A 21,663-nucleotide genomic window follows, 5' to 3' on the forward strand; every position below is an offset into this window, starting at 1 on the left:
AACCTGGAGGGCGATAAATGATAAGGATGTTAAGCTTGAAAGGGCTGGTAACTGTGACAGCATGGAATTCAAAGGAGGCGATAGACAGATGGGTAAGGGGAGAAAGAGAGAATGACCACTTGGGAGAGATGAGGATCCCGGTGCCACCACCCCGCTGACCAGCTGCTCTCGGGGTGTGCGAGAACACGTGGGCGGACGAAGAGAGAGCAGTAGGAGTAGCAGTGTTATCTGTGGTGATCCATGTTTCCGTCAGTGCCAAGAAGTCGAGGGACTGGAGGGAGGCATAGGCTGAGATGAACTCTGCCTTGTTGGCCGCAGATCGGCAGTTCCAGAGGCTACCGGAGACCTGGAACTCCACGTGGGTCGTGCGCGCTGGGACCACCAGATTAGGGTGGCCGCGGCCACGCGGTGTGAAGCGTTTGTATGGTCTGTGCAGAGAGGAAAGAACAGGGATAGACAGACACATAGTTGACAGGCTACAGAAGAGGCTACGCTAATGCAAAGGAGATTGGAATGACAAGTGGACTACACGTCTCGAATGTTCAGAAAGTTAAGCTTACGTAGCAAGAATCTTATTGACTAAAATGATTAAAATGATACAGTACTGCTGAAGTAGGCTAGTTGGCAGTGGCTGCGTTGTTGACACTACACTAATCAAGTCGTTCCGTTGAGTGTAATAGTTTCTACAGTGCTGCTACAGTGCTGCTATTCGGTGGCTAGCTGGCTAGCTAGCAGTGTTGATTACGTTACGTTGCGTTAAAAGAACGACAATAGCTAGCTAGCTAACCTAGAAAATCGCTCTAGACTACACAATTATCTTTGATAAAAGACGGCTATGTAGCTAGCTATGTAGCTAGCTACGATCAAACAAATCAAACCGTTGTACTGTAATGAAATGAAATGAAAATGTGATACTGCCTGTGGAGCGAAGCGGAATGCGACCGGGTTGTTGAGTGCGGAAGTTCTATTCGGTAGACGTTGGCTAGCTGTTGGCTAGCTAGCAGTGTTTCCTGCGTTAAGGACGACAAATAGCTGGCTAGCTAACCTCGGTAAATTAAGATAATCACTCTAAAACTACACACTCTGAACTACCCAATTATCTTGGATACGAAGACAGCAAAGACAACTATGTAGCTAGCTAACACTACACTAATCAAGTCGTTCCGTTGAGTGTAATAGTTTCTACAGTGCTGCTATTCGGTAGACGGTGGACGTTTGCTAGCTGGCTAGCTGGCTAGCTGCTGGGCAGATAGCAGTGTAGACTACGATAGGAAGACGAAATACGATAATTACGCAATTATCTTTGATACAAAGACGGCTATGTAGCTAGCTAAGAAGAAATGGCTAAGGTTAGACAAATCAAACCGTTGTACTATAATGAAATGTAATGAAATGTAATGAAAAGTTATACTACCTGCGGAGCGAATGCGACCGCTCGCTCCAAAACCAAGCTAACGTTCTTCACATGTCGCTCGGTCAGGTAAGACACATGGGAAACTATTGACTGTGAAAAACCCTGCAGCGTTGCAGTTCTTGACACAAACCGGTGCTCCTGGCACCTACTACCATAACCCGTTCAAAGGCATTTAAATATTTTGTTTTGACAATTCACACTCTGAATGGCACACATACAACATTCCATGCCTCAATTGTCTCAAGGCTTAAAAATCCTTCTTTAACCTGTCTCCTCCCCTTCATCTACACTGATTGAAGTGGATTTAACACTTGACATCAATAAGGGATGATAGCTTTCACCTGGTCTGTCTATGTCATGGAAAGAGTAAGTGTTCTTAATCACACGTTATCAGAGTGAGCAGCTGAACAGTGTATGCTGGAAAACACCCGGTTTGTCATTTTTGATTAAAACAAAACCACTATTGATTAAATGAAATAAGAATACCAAACTTGTTTTCGCGTGGATTCCGCAACTCGTTTAGCTTTTAACAGCTAGGAAACACCGCTAACCAAACAACAGTGCTAGGTGGCTGTACTACACCGGTCGTTGTCGTTGGAAAGACGCATTGTTAAAAACTTTTGAAAAACATCTGGTTGCAGTAAAGAGCAAACCTGGATACTAAGGAGATCCTGAGGGAAATCGATGAGTACCAACAGCTTTACGCTATGGAGGAACAACATACTCCACCATGGAAAGTTCCGACTACCTCACAAAACCCGACAATTAAAAAAAAAAACAGATTCATCTACAGACACGGACGATTTACTTACTGTTGAATTAGAGGCTAGTGCTCTGGCTGGAATTCATGCAACACTGGAAAAGTTGTGTGAGGAGGTAGCAGGGCTGAGTGGGAGTTTGGAGTTTAGCCAGAGTGAAATTCTCACGCTCCAAGGAGAGAACGAGGCACTCACAGCCAAGGTAAAAATCCACGATTCTAAAATGGATTGTTTACTCAGGGAAAACAGGGTGATGAAGGAGTCGCTGATAGATGTACAAACCCGTAGCATGTGTGAAAATCTAATATTTCTGGGATTCCTGAGGACGCATCCAATAATCCAGAGGGCGCAATTAGAGAATTCATGCAATCCGCCTTGAAACTTCCTATAGAGACTGTAAACAAGGTGGCTTTCCACCGTGTACACAGACTTGGAGCTCGGACCGACAAGACCAAGTGTCCCCAACCGATCATCGCGAAATTTGAACAATACCAACAAAAGGAGCTGATCAAAAGCAGGCGAAGGGGGCTTAAAAGGGACCAAATTCGGGCTCAATGACCAATTTCCACTGGAGATAAATTAACGTCGCAAGAGACTGTCAACTGTACAGTGACAATAGAGGGAGAGGGGTAAGCATGCCTTTCTCATTGTGGACAAACTCTTTATAGATGGACAGCTATTCCGAGACAGCGCCATAACACCATGGCTGTACTAAATTCTACAGGGACTTCAGGTTACGAAAAAATGATTGGAACTGTAAAAATATCTGAACACTATGAAGTGGATATGAACACACACGTACTCAGTTACATGTTCACTTACACATACGGACTAATACATACACATACACACTTGATCTCGCCCTCTTCTCTGGCTCTCTCTTTCTCTCTTTTCTCTTCTCTTCTCTCCGTCTCTCACCTCTCTCTCTATTGTCGAGAACTGTTCTATAATTTTATATGTTTCTTGTTTGTTTATCTTTTCTATGTCTTTGTCTACATGTTTATATATGTTTATAACAAGTAAGAGGACGATATCAGAATAGGGACATTGGGGAATAATAACATATTGTACGGAATACATTTGTACTGTAGTGAAGCCGTCTCTATAGTTGTAACGGTCCTGACCTGTTTTATGTTGTTTTTGTATGTGTTTTTGGTCAGGGCGTGTGTTTTGGGTGGGCAGTCTATGTTTTGTATTTCTAGGTTGGTTTTTGTGTTCGGCCTGGTATGATTCTCAATTAGAGACAGGTGTGTATCGTTTGTCTCTAATTGAGAGTCATACTAAGGCAGCCAGGGTTTCACTGGGGTTTTGTGGGTGTTTGTTCCTGTGTCCTCACAGGACGGTTGAAGGTTAGTCACATTTGTTGTTTTGTAGTGTTGTAGTGTCTTGTTTGCTGGTGTCATTAAAAGATGGCTTATTTCCCTCAATCCGCATCTTGGTCCTATCCATGCTCCTTCTCGTCTAAGGGGGAGAACAACATTGACTGCCTTTACAATAGTAATACAAGGTCTCTTTCATAATCATGTGAAACGTCAATTGCTATGGAAATGCTGGGATGTGTTTTTTAATTATGTTTAAGGTAATTATGAATCAACTATGATTGTGATATGATATGGATTACAATTATCATCATGAATATTAAGGCTATACGCACTACATGTTACACACATAGACACTCAACCATGCAAATTGGCGGGGTTATTATTTATTTGGACATCACACATTACAGTCTTACTCTTATACAGACATCGTACACACTCTCACTAAATCACATCCAATATCATACACATTAACTCACTCAGATTTACTACACACATATCTTGTCTCAATTTTCAAACATCTGTGGCATTGGCTCACAGGCAAACAGGCAAGGGAATAAAACATATATTTCTAGAAACTATTTCTTCAATCCTAAATATCAGACGTTTGAAAGCTCTAGTTTTGACCATCATAATACCTCTGGTGGCAGTAACTTTACAAGCACTAGTTATGGTCAATTTAGACTGAGAATAGTATCTAGTTATGGTAAGGGGTGAAATAAGTATAGCCAGTTATAATTGTAACAGTTTAGCAGATTATTAAAAAAGAAGATCAGTCTTTACGTGGCTAAAGGAAAAGGAATACAACATACAGTTGAAGTCGGAAGTTTACATACACTTAGGTTGGAGTCATTAAAACTCGTTTTTCAACCACTCCACAAATGTCTTGTTAACAAACTATAGTTTGGCAAGTCGGTTAGGACATCTACTTTGTGCATGACATACTGTAAGTAATTTTTCCACAATTGTTTACAAATGAGGCTGATGCTGGTGTTTGTACACATGCATATACACACACTTTCATTCAAATACACACATACACGGACACACACATATGTAAATAGTGCCAGACATACACTCAAACATATACAGTTGGCCTTGCTGTTATGATTTTAGTTGTCCTTGATGTCTTTGTTTTTTTCTCACTGTTTTCTGTTTACTTTTGTCTTTTTCTTTTTTCTCATGAGTTCATTTTCTTGGGTGTTGGTGCATTGGTGGGGGGGTTCTTGGGTGTGGGGAATGGAATTAATTATCTATTTTATTATTTTATTTTATTTTAAAAAAATATATTGGTTGGGGGGTGACTGTGGGATGGGTCTCGGATGGTTGAGGGACAGCTATGAGAAACTATGGGGGGAGATCTTGGCGGGTTCGCGTTCCCGTTTTTTGGGGGGGCCTTGTGGGAGATCTTTGATGTGCCCCTGAGCAGGGTGTTGACCCTGGATGCTTCTGTGTGTTGCTCTGAATGGGAGTCTGTTGGATGACTGGTGTGACGTAGTTGTTGAGCGGCTTCACTGCAAGTATATTGTATGTTTTGGATATTCAATAAATAAATAAAAATTAAACATTTTTAAAAATAGTGTTTTTAATGTTTTGTACACTCAGTGTATATTTAGTGCTTTTGTGTATTTGTGTAGTGGATGTTGTGTGTGTGGGTTAATAGTGTTTGTGTATGGTGTGTGTGCTTGTGCTTGTATGAGTAATTGTTATTATGTTTGTAAATATAAATCACTGTTATGTGGTGTTCGGGCATGTGGACGTTTGTGTGCGTGTGCGTGTGCGTGTGCGTGAGAGAGACCTTTCCTGATAAATGGCTGTGTAGTACATTCTTCACCTTTGAGGGCTGCATTGAGATGCAGGACAACACAGCCAGCCAGGGAGCATCATCTCCATCACAATGGGGGAGAAATAACAGGAAAGAGAAGAGTAATCGGACAAAACTGCAGGGATAGAGAAAGAAGGGATGAGGTAGAGAGAAATGGAATGATACAGAGGGAGACATGTTGCCAGCCAAGCAATTAAGTGCACTTAGCTAGAAGTAATACTGTCTGCAGGCAGGGTTCCTTCTTTCTATTCATTTATCATTAGTCCAGCACCAAGGCTCTCTGCTAAGATACTAAGTACTAAGTAAGAGATGTAGACTTGCCTGCAGCACCAGTGACAGCCATTGTTCTAGTCTTTGTGATAGTCTTAGGTAAATTCCACAGCCCTGCTACATTTGTCAGCAATGCTCTTTGTTCACAACACACACACACACATACACACACACACATACACTTAAAAACCCAATACACATGCAGAGAAGGACACCCTTTTTTATGAAACACAGAAACATCACAAGTACAATATCTCTCTATCTTTCTCCCGCTCTCAATCTCCCTCCGATCTCTCTCTCCCATAAACGGGACATTGAGCAGGGGATGACAAATGGAGGAATAAAGGGATGAGAGTTCGGTGTGTGGTCACAGCTGCCACTCCCCTCCCACGTGAATCACATCAACAGATTCTCCACATGTCAACCAACCCAGAGACAGCTGTACAGTAGATTAGCCAGTAGACATCACTACACATCCCCTAGACCCCACCCACTCTGCTCAGTTGTCGCACACACATCATACCAGGCCGTGGCATCATAAACCACTAGAGAAGGGCCATGTGGTTAAGCCCTTAGACCACAATATCTACTAAGCTAACATATAGAATTGTTTTTAGACGGTCATAAAATGTATCATTTAGCCATTTTATTTGGAATTTTAGGTATATAGAGCATTTATATAAAAAAATGTGGCCTTTACTGCTATAGCCCTTAGAAACGCATTGAATAACATATTTGTACATGGCAAAACAGACAGTCCAAAAGGAAGAAGGTTTTGAAGTGTCTGTCCTATATATGAACGATATAAGAAAACTGAAGATGCTTGGTCACGTTATTCGTGGAACTTTTTACCTCCTATGCACTTTCTGCCTTTTTTACAGCCCGTTACTGGGTTACCTTCAGATGACTCCCCTGAAACTTGTGTGCGTCGTGGAACAAAACAACTGATAGTCTCATCTTTCGATGGTGGTGACTTACTCGTTTGTAGCTCTAATGGTTTGGGTTTTACAGACATTGTTGTGACGATTTTCTTGTCCAGATCCTCTTGTGTAGAACGGGGAACTATTCAATATTCAAAATGGCTTAACTGTGTAACATACGGGTGCATCAAACGACTCTAGGGGTTAAAAGTGTATCCATGCCTTATTGACTTATGTAATGTGCCATGTCACAGAACATCTGCACCTGGTTCTAAAGGCATCAACAACATGTGCAGGTGTCCCTCGCTTCTGCACACTTCGAAACACACACACACACACACACACACACACACACACACACACACACACACACACACACACACACACACACACACACACACAGCCAGAGGAAAGACCCATTAGGAGAGTCAGTGAAAGTTACGATCTGAAGGGGGTTGCTGCTGCAGTGTTAATGCAGCAGCATGGAAACATGGCGCGATTACTGCAGATAGGCAGATTTCACAGCATATCCTAGGCCTTTTCTTAATTGGATTTGCTCAACTCCTGTGTCCTCTCTACTCCGTCCTCTCTCTTTCCTATTTTTGAAAAATGTCAAAGGTAATCGAGGAGAGCCGGCGAGGAGAGAGAATGTGAACGAAAATGTGCTTGTATGAAATCAGGTAATTGAAGTTTACATTGGTGTAGCCCAAAATTAATGTGTAAAGTGATAAAACAAATTAATTAGTTGTGTAAAAACATTTTCTAGATGAAACTATAAGTAGCATATTGTTTTTAAACGTTTGCATGCTTTTCTCCTCTCACAAAACAAAAGCTGATTCAGAGGGGTTTAATTAAAAAAACTCTTCTGCGAAGGACCTAGGTAGGATACACATGACTTCCTCGATGAAAGATGGCTATCGAGGAGGACACTCTTCCGTTCACCTACTAACGAATTGACACTCTACTTGACCACTTGACCAATTATCGGTTTCCGGGTCACAGAGGATGGAGGAGACAGGGAAAGGGAAAAGGCCCTAGATTACCCAGGGACTGCTGGGGGTGATCAACAGACACATGCAGGACTGCCTAATGTGTCACTACGACCCCTGGTGGCAATACAGAGGACTAAGCCAAGGAAACAGTACCTCAGTCTAACTTTTAGCTAGGGAACGGGCATTTGAATAATTTCACTATTCGAACAGTATCGTACATTTTTGTTGCATATCTAGATATTCAAAATTCATATATTTTTTTTAGGTACGGTTTTAATGTGAGCACTGCTGTGCAAGAGAGAGAGGCTGGTGCTCTATTGCTGCAGCTGCGGAGGGGCCGGTGTGTGTGCAATGGGAGGAGCAGACAGAGGGAGAGATGCAGTAGCCAAGGCAACTTGGCTACTACCAAGACTAGCTAACTTTGTATCATCCCATACAGTATAACAGTGCCTGTCTTGACTCTTTGATTGGCAAACATAAACAACAAGCTACACATGTGAAGGCCACCGGGCGGCTACCGGTCTTTTAATGGGGCGCATGTCATAAAAACTACATAGAAAAGTTTGTTGTTTTATTACATTTATAATTTTAAATGTCATGGTATATCTTTGTATGTAATAATGTCACATTGATATTTTAACTTAATTTAGAAACAGCTTTTTCAGTGTTAAAATAGACCTCAAATTAAAAGTGGGATAGAACTCCCACACTATGAACCTGTATGAATGGACCCAACTGCATGGCTGGAGAAGAGGTACCAGCTACACCAATTGATCTGAAAGGTTGTGTAAACATTGTTAAGTGTAGCTAGTAGCTACCTGGTGTGCTAGCCCCTGGTCTGAGTCCTTGGCTTGATTATTGCTCCAGGAGAGCAGAGCAGCGTAGCATACGGTGGTGTTAGGAGTTAAGCTTTCTAGAGCAGGTAGAATAGATGTAATCAGACACAAGGGCTGGCTGAGGGAGAAGGAGGTAGAGGAGGAGAGAGGGGGAGGGGAAGGTAGGGATACTTCTTTGCATGATAAAGAGGTTCTACCCATCCTCAGGATTCTCTGCACGGACGCTGGATATTACCTCTCTCGTAGGCTTTCATTAGAATTCATTCTGGCTGGAGATGCAGGGAAAGGAACCTGCCTGAGTCAGTCAATAAGTCACCAGTGAAGGATGAGATTTTTATTTCATTTTATACTTTAGTCCAAGCACTCATCTTTAAATGAAAATGTCCCCCTTCTGCACTTAAAAAGGGTGACCCTCCCTGTCAGGTTCCACACACACTCAGGAGTTATTTACTCAACTGGTTCTTATTAAGGTGGGCTCAAAGGTAGAGGCTAAATCAGTGGAGGTTTGAAGGTCACGTCATGGGGAGTCCTCTACCATCCTGCAAAGATAGATAGTGGGTTACCTTGAGGCTGAGTCATGGATTAAAGGCATGGTAATTACAGAAACTAGGCTGTGTGAGTTAGATATACTGTAGCAGCCATGGTAGCTGAGTTGGGGGTTATCAGGATGATTAGTTCAGGGGTTTAGCAGCCGGTTATGATCAGGGTAATTCCTCTCTGCTGACATCTTGCCAGGAATCCTAGGGAGACGCCTGGCAAAAAAATGCTGTTAGATAGATGTTATAATGAGGAAGTGGGTTATCATAAGGATTGTTCCACAGAATTCATCAAGGATTATCAACATGGTAATGTTCAGAAGTCGCCTTGTGGGTTTTTCTGAAGGTATAATTTCTGAGAACGAAGTTTGTTACCATGAGGGTCATTTCAGAATGTAAGGTAATCTAGGTCTTAGTGATGGGTGATAATGCTGGGTGATGATCAGAGGTTTAGTTTTGGGTTATGGTGACACATAGGTTGGTGGTGGGGTCCTGGGTTATGGTGATTGGAGACTCATTGAAAATTCCTTCGTGCACTGTTTTCCCCTGCAGGTCCAGGGGAGCAGGCCTCTCTTGCCCTTCTCTCTCCCTCTCTCCCTACCTCTCCTTCTCTCCTTACCTCTCCCGCTCCCTCTCTCCCTACCGCTCCCTCTCTCTCCCCCTCTCTCCCTACCTCTCCATCTCTCTCCCTACCTCCCTACATCCCTCCCTCTCTCCCTCTCTCCCTACATCTCCCTCTCTCTCCCTACCTCCCTACATCTCACTCTCTCTTCCTCTCTCCCTACCTCTCCTTCTCTCGTTCCCTCTCTCCCTCTCCTCCAGCCTGATTACTAATGAATGAAGCAGATCATCTATTGATCTCCTCTGGTGTGTGTGAGTGCAGCTGAAGATATCAGACTTGTCAGAAGATCTATAAATAACTCTGTGATGTAGAGGTGGAATGTGCCTATAGGTAAGCAGGGCTGGGATGGTACTGGGGTACGATAGAGAACAGGGGTGGGGCTGGGGTGGTCTGGAGGTACGATAGAGAACAGGGGTGGGGCTGGGGTGGTACTGGGGGTACGATAGAGAGCAGGGGTGGGGCTGGGGTGGTATTGGGGATACGACAGAAAAGGTGGTACCGGGGGTACGATAGAGAACAGGGGTGGGGCTGTGGTGGTACCGGGGCTACGACAGAGAATAGGGGGATGGGGGGTGGGCAAGGGTATGGTACCACGCATAGATGCAGCACGTGATTGGCTTTCCCAGACATGCATGCCACAGCACCTTGAAGGTGAGAGGTGATGATCTGTGAATGTGTGACCATGGAGCTCCTTCATCCCTGATGAGTCCTCCATCTCCACCAATCTCCCTAAGTCTCAGAGAAAGTATCCAGTCAGCTGTTTCTGCCCTGCTGCTCTCACTAAATCAATCATGCAGATTGGGTTTGCTCTCTGACAGGGGAAGGACCCTGACGGTGACTAAGAGAGATGTATACCTGTCGCTAGTGGTTACAATCACCAGGCAACATTCTGCAGGGTTTAATGGTCCTTATGTTAGTGCTAGAGGTAGGAGGGTTAAGTACTGGTGTGGGTACTGGGGATATGTGCTAACAGCCAATAACTGGGTCCTAACTGTTGGAAACATTTAACTTTGGAGGCCGTGGGTGCTGCTGTGTGTTCACTGTCACCTAGTAGGACAGTGTGAATGCTCTGGATTTAATTTTTGAATTTGAAGGTTGAAAGGGACTTCCATTTGAACCATTTGTTCTGCCTGTGAACTTTCATGTACTTCCAAAATACCTTAATGTGTGTAAATGTGTTAAATTGCATACTATGTGTTTGTATTTGTAGGTGTATTTCCCAGTGGTTTGTCTCTTCTGCTGTACCTTAGAGGGATGTGTTCAGTTTGTACCACTGATGCTATCATGTAATGCCTCACTACGAGTGAAATCACTCCACACTCTTCTCCCCAAAGACCAGGATGTTCTCGCTTTCAAAGAAACATGAATACACATAGAGTCCTATCTTTCACTTCGATTCCCCTTAGACACAACTTTCATAATTAATCTGTTTTTCACTGAGCTTGTGCATGCATGCGTACAGTATGTGTGAGCACATACTATGCATACATTTGTATGAATGTCTGTTTGTGTTTCAGTGTTGACTGAATGTGTATAGCAGTTCCTCTCATGATGTTTGTTTTAGTTTGTTAATGTGACAGTCTCTTTCTCTCTCTCTATCCTTCTCTTTAGGAACACTTCACTCCAGAGTGTAAGTTCAAGGAGAGTGTGTTTGAGAACTACTACGTGACGTACTCCTCCATGCTCTACAGACAGAGCCAGTCGGGTCGCTCCTGGTATATCGGTATCAACCGCGACGGACAAGTCATGAAGGGCAACCGGGTGAAGAAGACCAAAGGTGCTGCACACTTCCTGCCTAAAGTTATAGAAGGTTGGTCACATGCCCACCTGTCCATGCTGTGCTGAATTCTTTACTAAACAGGGATATATCAGAAACGTATAAAGTTATTATAAACGTTGCATGATGCTTATGTTCACCATTGGACGCTTCAACTGTTTCCCTTATCTGCCCCACAGTTGCCATGTATAAGGAGCCATCGCTACACGTGCTAGTCAACGAACAGAAAGAGAAAGAGAAAGAGAAAGAGAAAGAAGGCCCTGCCCGGAAGACATTGAAGACGTCAGAAGAACGTCATGAAAGAACTTTCTCCATCAAGAACTGCAGGAAAGAAAAAAAAGCCCCCAAGGCTGATGCCTCGTAGCACAGGGGACCGATGGTGGGGGAGGGGCAGCAGTGACACTGATACCTTAATAGGGACTTAATCGCCCATCATGCACTTGGGCTGGCTGGAGGAATGGCCCCCTTTCGCCAGAAGTGCACTGGGCTGCACCATGATGAAGTGTCAGGGGTCAACAGCCCATCAGGTCTGGGTCTCAGAGGAATTCCTCTCACCTGCCACCAGCGAGGAAGATAGACTAGGGCCCAAGTCAGCACCACCACCCTTCCTCCCTGTCAATCACCTTTACCCCTTCTCCTCTAGCACACTAACTACCAAAGGCACAGCCTGTATAATCTCTCTGCCTTCCCATCACCTGTTCTAGTTTCCAGGAATCACCTCCACTCGCGCACACACTTTTTCTAATTGTTGTATTTTGATGTGCGAGTGTGAATTGTGTCTGTGTGTATGTGTGAGAGAGAGGTGTGTAACAATAATCACTTCATGTCATCATAATTACTATTCTCGAGTCCACTCTTCTAATTAATGGCAATCACCGTGGTGAAAGTGTGACTATGCCTGGCCTCCACCATCTGCCCACCTGCAAATCACACACCTCACAGCTGGAGATCAAAATTATGTTTTATTGGACAACATCAGGGGGGGATCTATTTCTATTTGATAGCAGGGCTGTCTGTTGAACTGCAGTCAGCAAATCAATTTCAAAAAAGCCAAATCATCTGTTGAAAGAGACAAGTCAAGCAAGCCCTTTTGGGATCAGAGTTATATCTACAGGCTACAAGATGACCTTTTCCAGCTCCCTCTTTCAAAGTTCATTTCTCTAACGATCAATCACAATGAGGAAGGTAATGATGGAGGAAACTGAAGAAGTTTATGATAATAAATCATGAGGATGATGATGATGATAATAATAATAATGAAAATTACAATGGTTACGGTGATTATGGTGATAATGATGATTCAACTACTGTATAACTTTGCAATAATCTCACAGACTGAAATTTCAGGGTATTCCATTATCTGAAGTGAATAGCCATTTGCCCTTCTGGAGCAATGAAAGCACCATGTCCAAAATACTATGAGAGCCCCGACTCGTACATGACTGCCATGTCTGGTCCACATAACAGTAGCCTGACAGAGATGGTTTCAGTTTGTGCTCAGCACGCTGACTCTGAGCATGTGAGAGAGTGATGGCGCTAAATACCCTCTGGGCCCAAAATGAGGCTATGTTATTATGATGTAACTCTTTGAAGGTTCTTTCCAGGGGGTTTTATGGAATACAGCCATCATTGCTTGAATTATTCACCTACATTTATGTAAAACGTTCTAACTTGTCTCTGCAATATTTGTACAGTTTTGAGTCTCTTTAAGAGCTGGGCTGTGTTAAAAGAGAAAGTCAGCTTTTTTGCAAGTGTGTGAGATAGTTACTGAGTGAGTGGTTATGAATGCGCCTGCTTAAAAATCTCCCAATTTGCCAGCCTCCCTAACTCAGCTTGTGGTGCTCTTTTTTGTTGACCATAATGCACCATAATACAGTATTTCAGAGAAATGTTAAGGATTGGACTTAAAGGAATGCTACTGTGTTAAATTGATTAGATTCTCTGTCACCTGAAAGGTAATGCCAGTGATTGTTGAGTGTATCCTTTGCTTGGCAACTGTTGTCGACATAAAGCCGAGTTTAAAGCTGACATCAAAGCCTGAGGAGGCTCTGAGCTGGAGCACCTACTTACTATTCTACAGACGTCTCACTCCTTATCCACTCACCAGCCTTATCAAATCACCACAGAGGAATCCACTCGCAAATATGGATTTATTTGTGTGCGTGGCTGTTTGTGATTGTGTTCTTCCCCCAGTGTAGTGATGTTTGTGGGAATATGTGAGTTTAATTTGGGAGTGCATTGTGTGTGTATGCCTGTGTGTGCATGTGTGGGTTTGTGTGTGTGTGTGTGTTGAGTGGGAGGTGACTTCTGCAATGTTCTTCATCCTGGACATAGGGCACTGGGAGGGCTCTCTTTGTGATGTCCTTCTCTGGGGAGGTGACATTTGTGGGGCAAATGGCCACCTTTCAAACACAGCACTGTCACGGTATTGTTATTGGCCTGAGAGTGGTGCAGGTATCAATAGGCAATAACATCTAAAACAAATCGTGGACAACAGCACAGAACAACATACACAGGAACAGCCCAGTGTACTGAAGGTTTCTTTTCTATGCATGGGGATATGTACAGTAAAATGCCGAAAGGCATTTCTGACCTTGTACATAGCAGCGTAGCATGTTCCTGCCATGGCGACTATGCTGTTAAAGTGAGATAGCATGCCATTATATATTACAGAGCAGCACTGCACTGACCTCCTTTAATATCCAGCCAATGTGGAGACTTATACCACAGTCTCTTGGAGAATTCCGCTTCGAAAAAGCCAGTCACAGTGGACTGCCTGTAAATATGTTGACCAACATTACAGAAGATGAAGAACGTACACAGAGAGGGAGAATAGATACAAATGTTCCAGAATGTAAAGACTGTGAGATGGATGTTTTCTGCATGTTATTAAGGATGAGAGTATGTCTGAGATGGTCTAGAGCAGTGGATCCCAAACCTTTTATAGTCCCGTACCCCTTCAAACATTCAACCTCCAGCTGCGTACCTCCTCTAGCACCAGGGTCAGCGCACTCTCAAATGTTGTTTTTTGCCATCATTGTAAGCCTGCCACACACACACTATACGATACATTTATTAAACATAAGAATGAGTGTGAGTTTTTGTCACAAACCGGATCGTGGGAAGTGACAAAGAGCACTTATAGGACCAGGGCACAAATAATAATATAATAATAATCAATAATTTTGCTCTTTATTTAACCATCTTACATAAAACCTTAATTGTTCATCTAAAATTGTGAATAACTCACCACAGGTTAATGAGAAAGGATGCACATAACTCTGCAATGTTGGGTTGTATTGGAGAGAGTCTCAGTCTTAAATCATTTTCCACACACAGTCTGTGCCTGTATTTAGTTTAGTTTTCATGCTAGTGAGGGCTGAGAATCCACTCTCACATAGGTACCTGATTGCAAAGGGTATCAGTGTCTTAACAGCGCGATTTGCCAAGGCAGGCTACTCTGAGCGCAGCCAAATCCAGAAATCTGGCAGTGGCTTCTGATTAAATTCTTGTTGCTTGTTGCAATTTCGATGAAGCTCTCTTGTTCAGATATCGATAAGTGGACTGGAGGCAGGGAATGAAAGGGAATAACGAATCCAGTTGTTTGTGTCATCCGTTTCAGGAAAGTACCTGCGTAATTGCGCACCCAACTCACTCAGGTGCTTTGCTATATCACATTTGACATTGTTTGTAAGCTTGAAAAAAATCATACAATGATGGAAAGACCTGTGTGTTGTCCTTGTTAATGCAGACAGAGAAGAGCTCCAACTTCTTAATCATAGTCTCAATTTTGTCCCGCAAATTGAATATAGTTGCGGAGAGTCCCTGTAATCCTGGATTCAGATCATTCAGGTGAGAAAAAACATCACCCAGACAGGCTGGTCGTGTGAGAAACTCGTCATCATGCACGAGGTCAGACAAGTGAAAATTATGGTCAGTATAAAAAACTTTAACCTCTAACGCCTCCCTAACCCGGATCCGGGATCCCCCCCAACACAAAAGCTGACTAGCATAGCCTAGCCTAAATTTATTTATGCTAAGTCGAAACAGCACCCCCTATATTCGCAAGAAGTTTTAAGCTTGTCACTCAATTTTAAAAAACGTGTCAATACTTTTCCCCTTAATAACCAGTGTACTTCTGTATGCTGTAAAAGCATTACATGGCGCTTCCCATATCATTGCATAGTGCAAAAAATACACAAGAGTTCAGGGCCCTTAACAAAGTTTTAACAAAGTTAACCATTTTCACTGTAGTGTCCAAAACGTCTTTCAAGCTGTCAGGCATTCCCGTGGCAGCAGGAGCCTCTCTCTAGATGCTGCAGTGTACTCAAGTGGCGTCGGGAGCAACTGCTTACACGCCCGTTACCACTCCACTATGTCTCCCTGTCATGGCTTTTGCGCCATCAGTACAGATACCAACACATCTTGATCACCAAAGTCCATTTGATGTCACAAAGCTGTCCAGTACTTAAACAATATCCTCTCCTGTTGTCCTGGTTTCAAGTGGTTTGCAGAAGAGGATGTCTTCCTTAATTGACCCCCCCATAAACGTAACGGATATATACAAGGAGCTGTGCCAGGCCCGCCACGTCTGTTGACTCATCCAGCTGTAACGCATATAATTCACTGGCTTGTATGTGAAGCAGTAATTGTTTCAAAACATCTCCTGCCATGTCACTGATGAGTCGTGAAACAGTGTTGTTTGATGAAGGCATTGTCTGTATAGTTTTTTGGGCCTTTTCCCCCAGCATTGTCCGAGCCATATCCGTGGCTGCAGGAAGAATTAAGTCCTCCACAATAGTATGGGGTTTGCCTGTCCAAGCCACTCGGTAGCTCACTGTTTTAATTCTCGCTCAAAAAACTTGTGGCTTATTTTTCAAATAGACATGTTTGCGCAAGAGTGAAGGTTTCATCGAGTTGTGAGATAGTACTTTTGCATATTTAACACTGTGGCTGAGGAAAGGCACTACTCCCGATATAAATGAACCCCAAATCAATGTAGTTCTCATCATATTTGTGCCTCTTCGATGGTCCAACGTCCCGGTCTGTTGTTCAGTGCTTTCCCGGGTAAGGGGGCAGTAGCTCTTTGGCTACATCAGATTCACAACTGTCAGTGTCCATGCTAGCTGGGCTAACAACAAATGTAGAATTACTGATGCTAACATTGGATGTGCTCGTGGAAGCAGAACAACTTGTGTCGTCGACAGGTGCAGGTGTAGTACTGCAGGTGAAGCTGGTATGTGTCTCTAAGGACGCGGGCCTTACTTTTTTTAACCATTTATCAATTTTTGTTCAAACGGAAGGAGCAGCAGCGACATTTGGCTACATACGGACCATTAGTGGAATTCCCACGAGAGAGTAACGGTTAATGTGATTGGATGTTAATTATTTGGCAAGGCTAGCTGTATTTGCAGTGAAAAAAATCCCACCCAAATGTATAGCCCCGTTGGAAAATAGATATGGACTGTTTGAAAATGTGAAGCTTGCTTTTCATTTTTTTATTAAAATATGTATATATATATATATACTGTATATTATTTTTTTTAATGTGAATCACATTTTTATTTGGCGTACCCCTGATGGTATTGCCCCAGGTTGGGAATACCTGTCTAGAGAACGTTCTAAGAGGATCAGAGTATGTAGGCAGTCGTTGAGATATAGTCATGTTCTAAAATATCAAGCTTGTTTTGGTCGTCACGTACATTATCTGAGAAGGTTCTGTGGTTAGGCTTAATATTAGGAACTGAGGGTTCTTTGCTGATTTATAATGGATGAGGAAGAAACTGTATTAGTTCGGAGATAGAATGTGAGACAGAGAAAGTTCAATAGTTCTGAGATAGAATACGAAACAAACAAAGTTCAATAGTTCTGAGATAGAATATGAAACAAAGTTCAATAGTTCTGAGATAGAATGTGAGACAGAGAAAGTTCAATAGTTCTGAGATAGAATGTGAGACAAAGGATGTTCAATAGTTCTGAGATAGAATGTGAGACAAAGGATGTTCAATAGTTCTGAGATAGAATGTGAGACAAAGGATGTTCAATAGTTCTGAGATAGAATGTGAGACAAAGGAAGTTCAATAGTTCTGAGATAGAATGTGAAACAGAGAAAGTTCAATAGTTCTGAGATAGAATGTGAAACAAACAAAGTTCAATAGTTCTGAGATAGAATGTGAGACAGAGGAAGTTCAATTGTTCTGAGATAGAATGTGAGACAGAGAAAGTAGTGAGAAAGTAAGACAGAAAAAGTTGTGAGTTAGAATGAGAAGCAAAGAAAGTTCACTAGTTCTGATATAGAATGTGAGACAGAGAAAGTTAAATAGTTCTGAAATATAATGTGAGGCAGGGCTCTTAGATTCTGATATTGAGAGTATGCCAGAGAAATCTTTACCTGGTTGAGGCAAAAATAAAAACACCGGTAGCGTTCGCCAGCTTAGAGTACGTAGCACCTCTGAACAGACTGCCAGCTGTAATTCGCAAACAGAGTGCAAACATGTAGAATCGCTGATTGCCGCCTACCATCAAGTGGTCCCTAAAACCAACCCGGCGAATGAACGGCAGATCAATATTTGGTGAGGTGTATGCCTAAGACAGAGCAGGTCCCATGAAGGGAGGGGTAGTGACATTGAGAATGTGGTTCACACATGCCCTCTCATATGTGTTTGGAAGTCACGCTTCATTTCCTGCTCAATCTCCCCAACTAGTGTTCTATGTGTCTACTGCCCAGTGCCCTTCCCTCTAGCACACTATGTGTGTGTGTGTGTTTGTACATGTAGGTGTGTGTAAGAGTGACTGAGTGAGTGTAATGACCTATCTGTATGTGTGTATGAGTGTGTGAGAGAGAAAAAGGAGAGCAAGAGAGAGGAAAAGATAGAAAAAGAGGGCATGAGAGTGACGATCAATAGACTCAATAAAAGCCAAGCTGGAGAGCAATAGTCTAGCGTTGAGAGCAATAATTTCCCTTAGGTGCAGAGGGGGGAGCAAACCATGTTTGTTGATAATGAACTCAGAGCAGTGGTGTCCAATTCCAACCTGTAAACCGGACAAAGTGGCCTCTTTCACAACAACTGTGTTGGGAGATATTCCTCCATCTTATGAAACACTTTAGAGACCAACAGACCAATAGAACTGGAACATTACCACTGGCCAGTGTGATCTGGCCATGCATTGAGCTGCCTGGTTTTTCTGTACTTTACCGTCCTTTTCTGAGACAGTGGGGTCTACAGTTGCAAAGTTCCGGGCACTTTGGTCCAAGTTTCTGGTTGGGAAAACCAGGGAATTTATTCGAAGTTCACTGCTATAGAACTCCACTAGAGTGCACTCTAGATGGTTGAAGGACCTTGGTCTTAGGTTTTAAATAAAACTGGGGTCAAACGGGGAACACCACTCTCATAATACAAAGAAAAAAGAGTGGCTAAACGTTATAATAATAATAATGAACGCTTATGGGGTTCTTCTGAAGGACTTGACGGTACTGCCAAGACCAAAGGGATGTTTAAAGTATAGAGGCTGTCAGTCTACTGTACACAAATTGGATTTAGAACAAACTTATCCTTTGAATGGTGCTCTCCTGGCTCATTGTTTCATATAAATATTACTATATAGCTATGTCTGTATGTAAAAAATATCTGTTAAATGTGAGGTCTTGTGTTGATATATTTTCAGAAAATATCTTGAAGAATGAATGTGATAAATGTTTCTTGTTGTGTTTTCTTTTGTTCTGCTTTGTCATGTATTTCTGATTGAGACTTAAGGGAGGGAGGTTTTTGCTTTACTCATACCAATCCTCCCTTCAGTGGGGTTTTGTAGGTGAACAAAAGCTTTGTGGTGGGCTGAAGTGGTAAGGACACTGGTGCATCATTCCCACAGAATGCTAAATGATGCACTCACTGAATCCTACAGTGTGATTGAGTTACACAGGGTGCAAGAGATTTAACACTAAACTGTAAATGTAGTCAGAGCAAAACAGCATGTGGAAACATGCAAATGGCCAGATAGATCTGTCTGTCAGTCCCTCCCGGATTCTGCGATCGCAATTTTTTTAGCAAAATCAAGAATTCCCAGCATATTATTTGACCAATCACAGCCCCATTTCCTCATAAGAGTCAAATCATTGCATTATCGCAAAAAACAGATCCATACGCAGTACAAAAAGATGGCTTGCAATCCCAACCAATCACTGCACATTTACCACATCTAGTTCAATTAAGCTACACAGTTAAATATAGAAAAAATAAGCTACACGCCAACAAACGTTTTTCCTCGTTAGCGCATTTTCACAACAAATTGGACAAAATCACTGCATATTGCCATGCAAAATATCAGAATTGCCGCAGCAAAATAAAACATTTCCCCCCGCAAAAATATCACAAAACATCCCTGCGAAATCCTGGAGGGACTTGTCTGTCAGTCAGTTATGGCCATTCCCAGCAATGACCAGACTGTCTCAGCACCCACTGGGCTCAGGGTTAGGGTGACACAAGTCTTCCAAAAACTAACCACGCCACCTCCTTTCTCCTCTCGGCTCTGGGTTGATCTCAATCCTTTCCTCTTGTCTTCCAAAAGTTACAGACGTCTTCCAACAAGAGCCATACGTAATAAGACGGGCCTTGGCACAGATGGAGCCAATGAAAGAAGGGCTGACTCCTTTGACCCCTCCCACTGTTCCCAGGGGACAATGAACACAGGTGTGACTTTACATGGCGATAGAGTAGAGATGGATCTACTAACTCTGCAGCCACAACAAAAAGACTAGAGTGTAATAACAATGCAGCGAGGACTAACAATCTGCCATGGGGACAACCAACTTACAAGGACGACAAACAGTCTTCAGCAAGGATTAACAGCCAGCAAGGAGGACTAACAGTCTTCAGCAAGGATTAACAGCCAGCAAGGAGGACTAACAGTCTTCAGCAAGGATTAACAGCCAGCAAGGAGGACTAACAGTCTTCAGCAAGGATTAACAGCCAGCAAGGAGGACTAACAGGCTGCTAAACAGTCCAGAAGTCTGCAATAAGGACAACAAGTCCAGGTTGACATGATAATCTTTTCATAACTTGCATGCGCCACCATTTACCAACTCCCACGATAAGGGATGACACATCCTCTTCAGTAACTAGAGACACACAGGCCCCTCTCCTCACCCTCTCTCTGAGTTTACCATCAGACCTGTGTATATTTCTATAGTAACTCACATCTGACTCGAGTGGAGATGTTTACTGTCAGACCTGTGGACATTTCTATAGTTTGTCACACCTGACTGGAGGACAGATACTTATCATCAGACCTGTGTTCATTTCTATAGTAACTCACACCTGACTCAATGAGAGATGTTTACCATCAGACCTGTTTCTATAGTAACTCACACCTGACTCAATGGGAGATGTTTACCATCAGGCCTGTTTCTATAGTAACTCACACCTGACTCAATGGGAGATGTTTACCATCAGACCTGTTTCTATAGTAACTCACACCTGACTCAAGAGGAGATGTCTTACTATAGAATATTATTCAATAAAACAAACAGATATATTTGTATGATTGTACGTATTGTCCCTTGGTGATTATTGTTGTGTGACGTGCAAAATTACTTACAGCTTAAAGCTAAGTGATTACAGGTACTAGTTGTGTGACTGCTGACCAGTGAGACTTCAAGACCTCAAGGTGAAGAAAACACAAATATGTCTCTCTCTCTGTGTGTGTGTGTGTGCGTGGGCGTGTGCGTGTGCGTGTGCGTGTGTGTGTATGTGTATGTGTGTGTGTGTGTGTGTTTGTGTGTGTGTGTGTGTGTGTTCCAGATGGTAATGACAGCTGCAGGTGCTCACAGGTGATTGGAGAGAGACAGGTGACAGAAGCTCCTGTTGGCTGAGCACTGAGCAGCCCTGGAACCTACGCGGCCCATCATCTCAGCCACATAACCCTGCTGTGTCTCGTTCTCTCTTTCACACACACACACACAACACACACACACACACACACACAACACACACACACACACACACACACACACACACACACACACACACACACACACACACACACAAATGTCCACATGCCCGAACACCACACATCACAGTGATAGACATTTTTAAACTCACAACCAATTAAATGTACACAATAACAATTACTCATACAAGCACAAGCACCGACAGACCTCAGACACACACACACACACACACACACACACCACACACACACACACTCTCTCACAGCCTCATGCATGTATTTGTTATGTATTATCGTTATTTAACCTTTATTTAAGCAGGGAATTGCTGACAACAGTCTCTTTATCAGATGAGATCTGCATGAGCACATCTATAAACAACAGTTATACTGTACATACAGTGCTTTCAGAACGTATTCGGACACCTTTACTTTTCATATTTGCTACGTTA

The 21,663-nt window shown here is 42.9% G+C and overlaps 1 protein-coding gene across 3 annotated transcripts in view; it reads left to right on the forward strand.

Annotated features, from left to right (window-relative positions):
• Positions 1 to 20,814, forward strand: part of LOC129864005 (fibroblast growth factor 11-like) — a 102,839-nt gene extending 82,025 nt beyond the window's left edge. For 2 of the 3 annotated variants that reach the window (XM_055936527.1, XM_055936525.1), the window contains 2 exons: positions 11,104 to 11,302; positions 11,449 to 20,814. In XM_055936527.1, coding sequence (XP_055792502.1) covers positions 11,104 to 11,302; positions 11,449 to 11,633 — 384 coding nt within the window. In that variant the 3' untranslated portion in view covers positions 11,634 to 20,814. The remainder of the gene's footprint in view (positions 1 to 11,103; positions 11,303 to 11,448) is intronic. The other variant, XM_055936526.1, reaches the window with a different exon arrangement.
• Positions 20,815 to 21,663: the final 849 nt, after the last annotated feature.

This window comes from Salvelinus fontinalis, chromosome 10 (assembly GCF_029448725.1).
Source record: "Salvelinus fontinalis isolate EN_2023a chromosome 10, ASM2944872v1, whole genome shotgun sequence".
Classification (NCBI taxonomy): Eukaryota; Metazoa; Chordata; class Actinopteri; order Salmoniformes; family Salmonidae; genus Salvelinus; species Salvelinus fontinalis.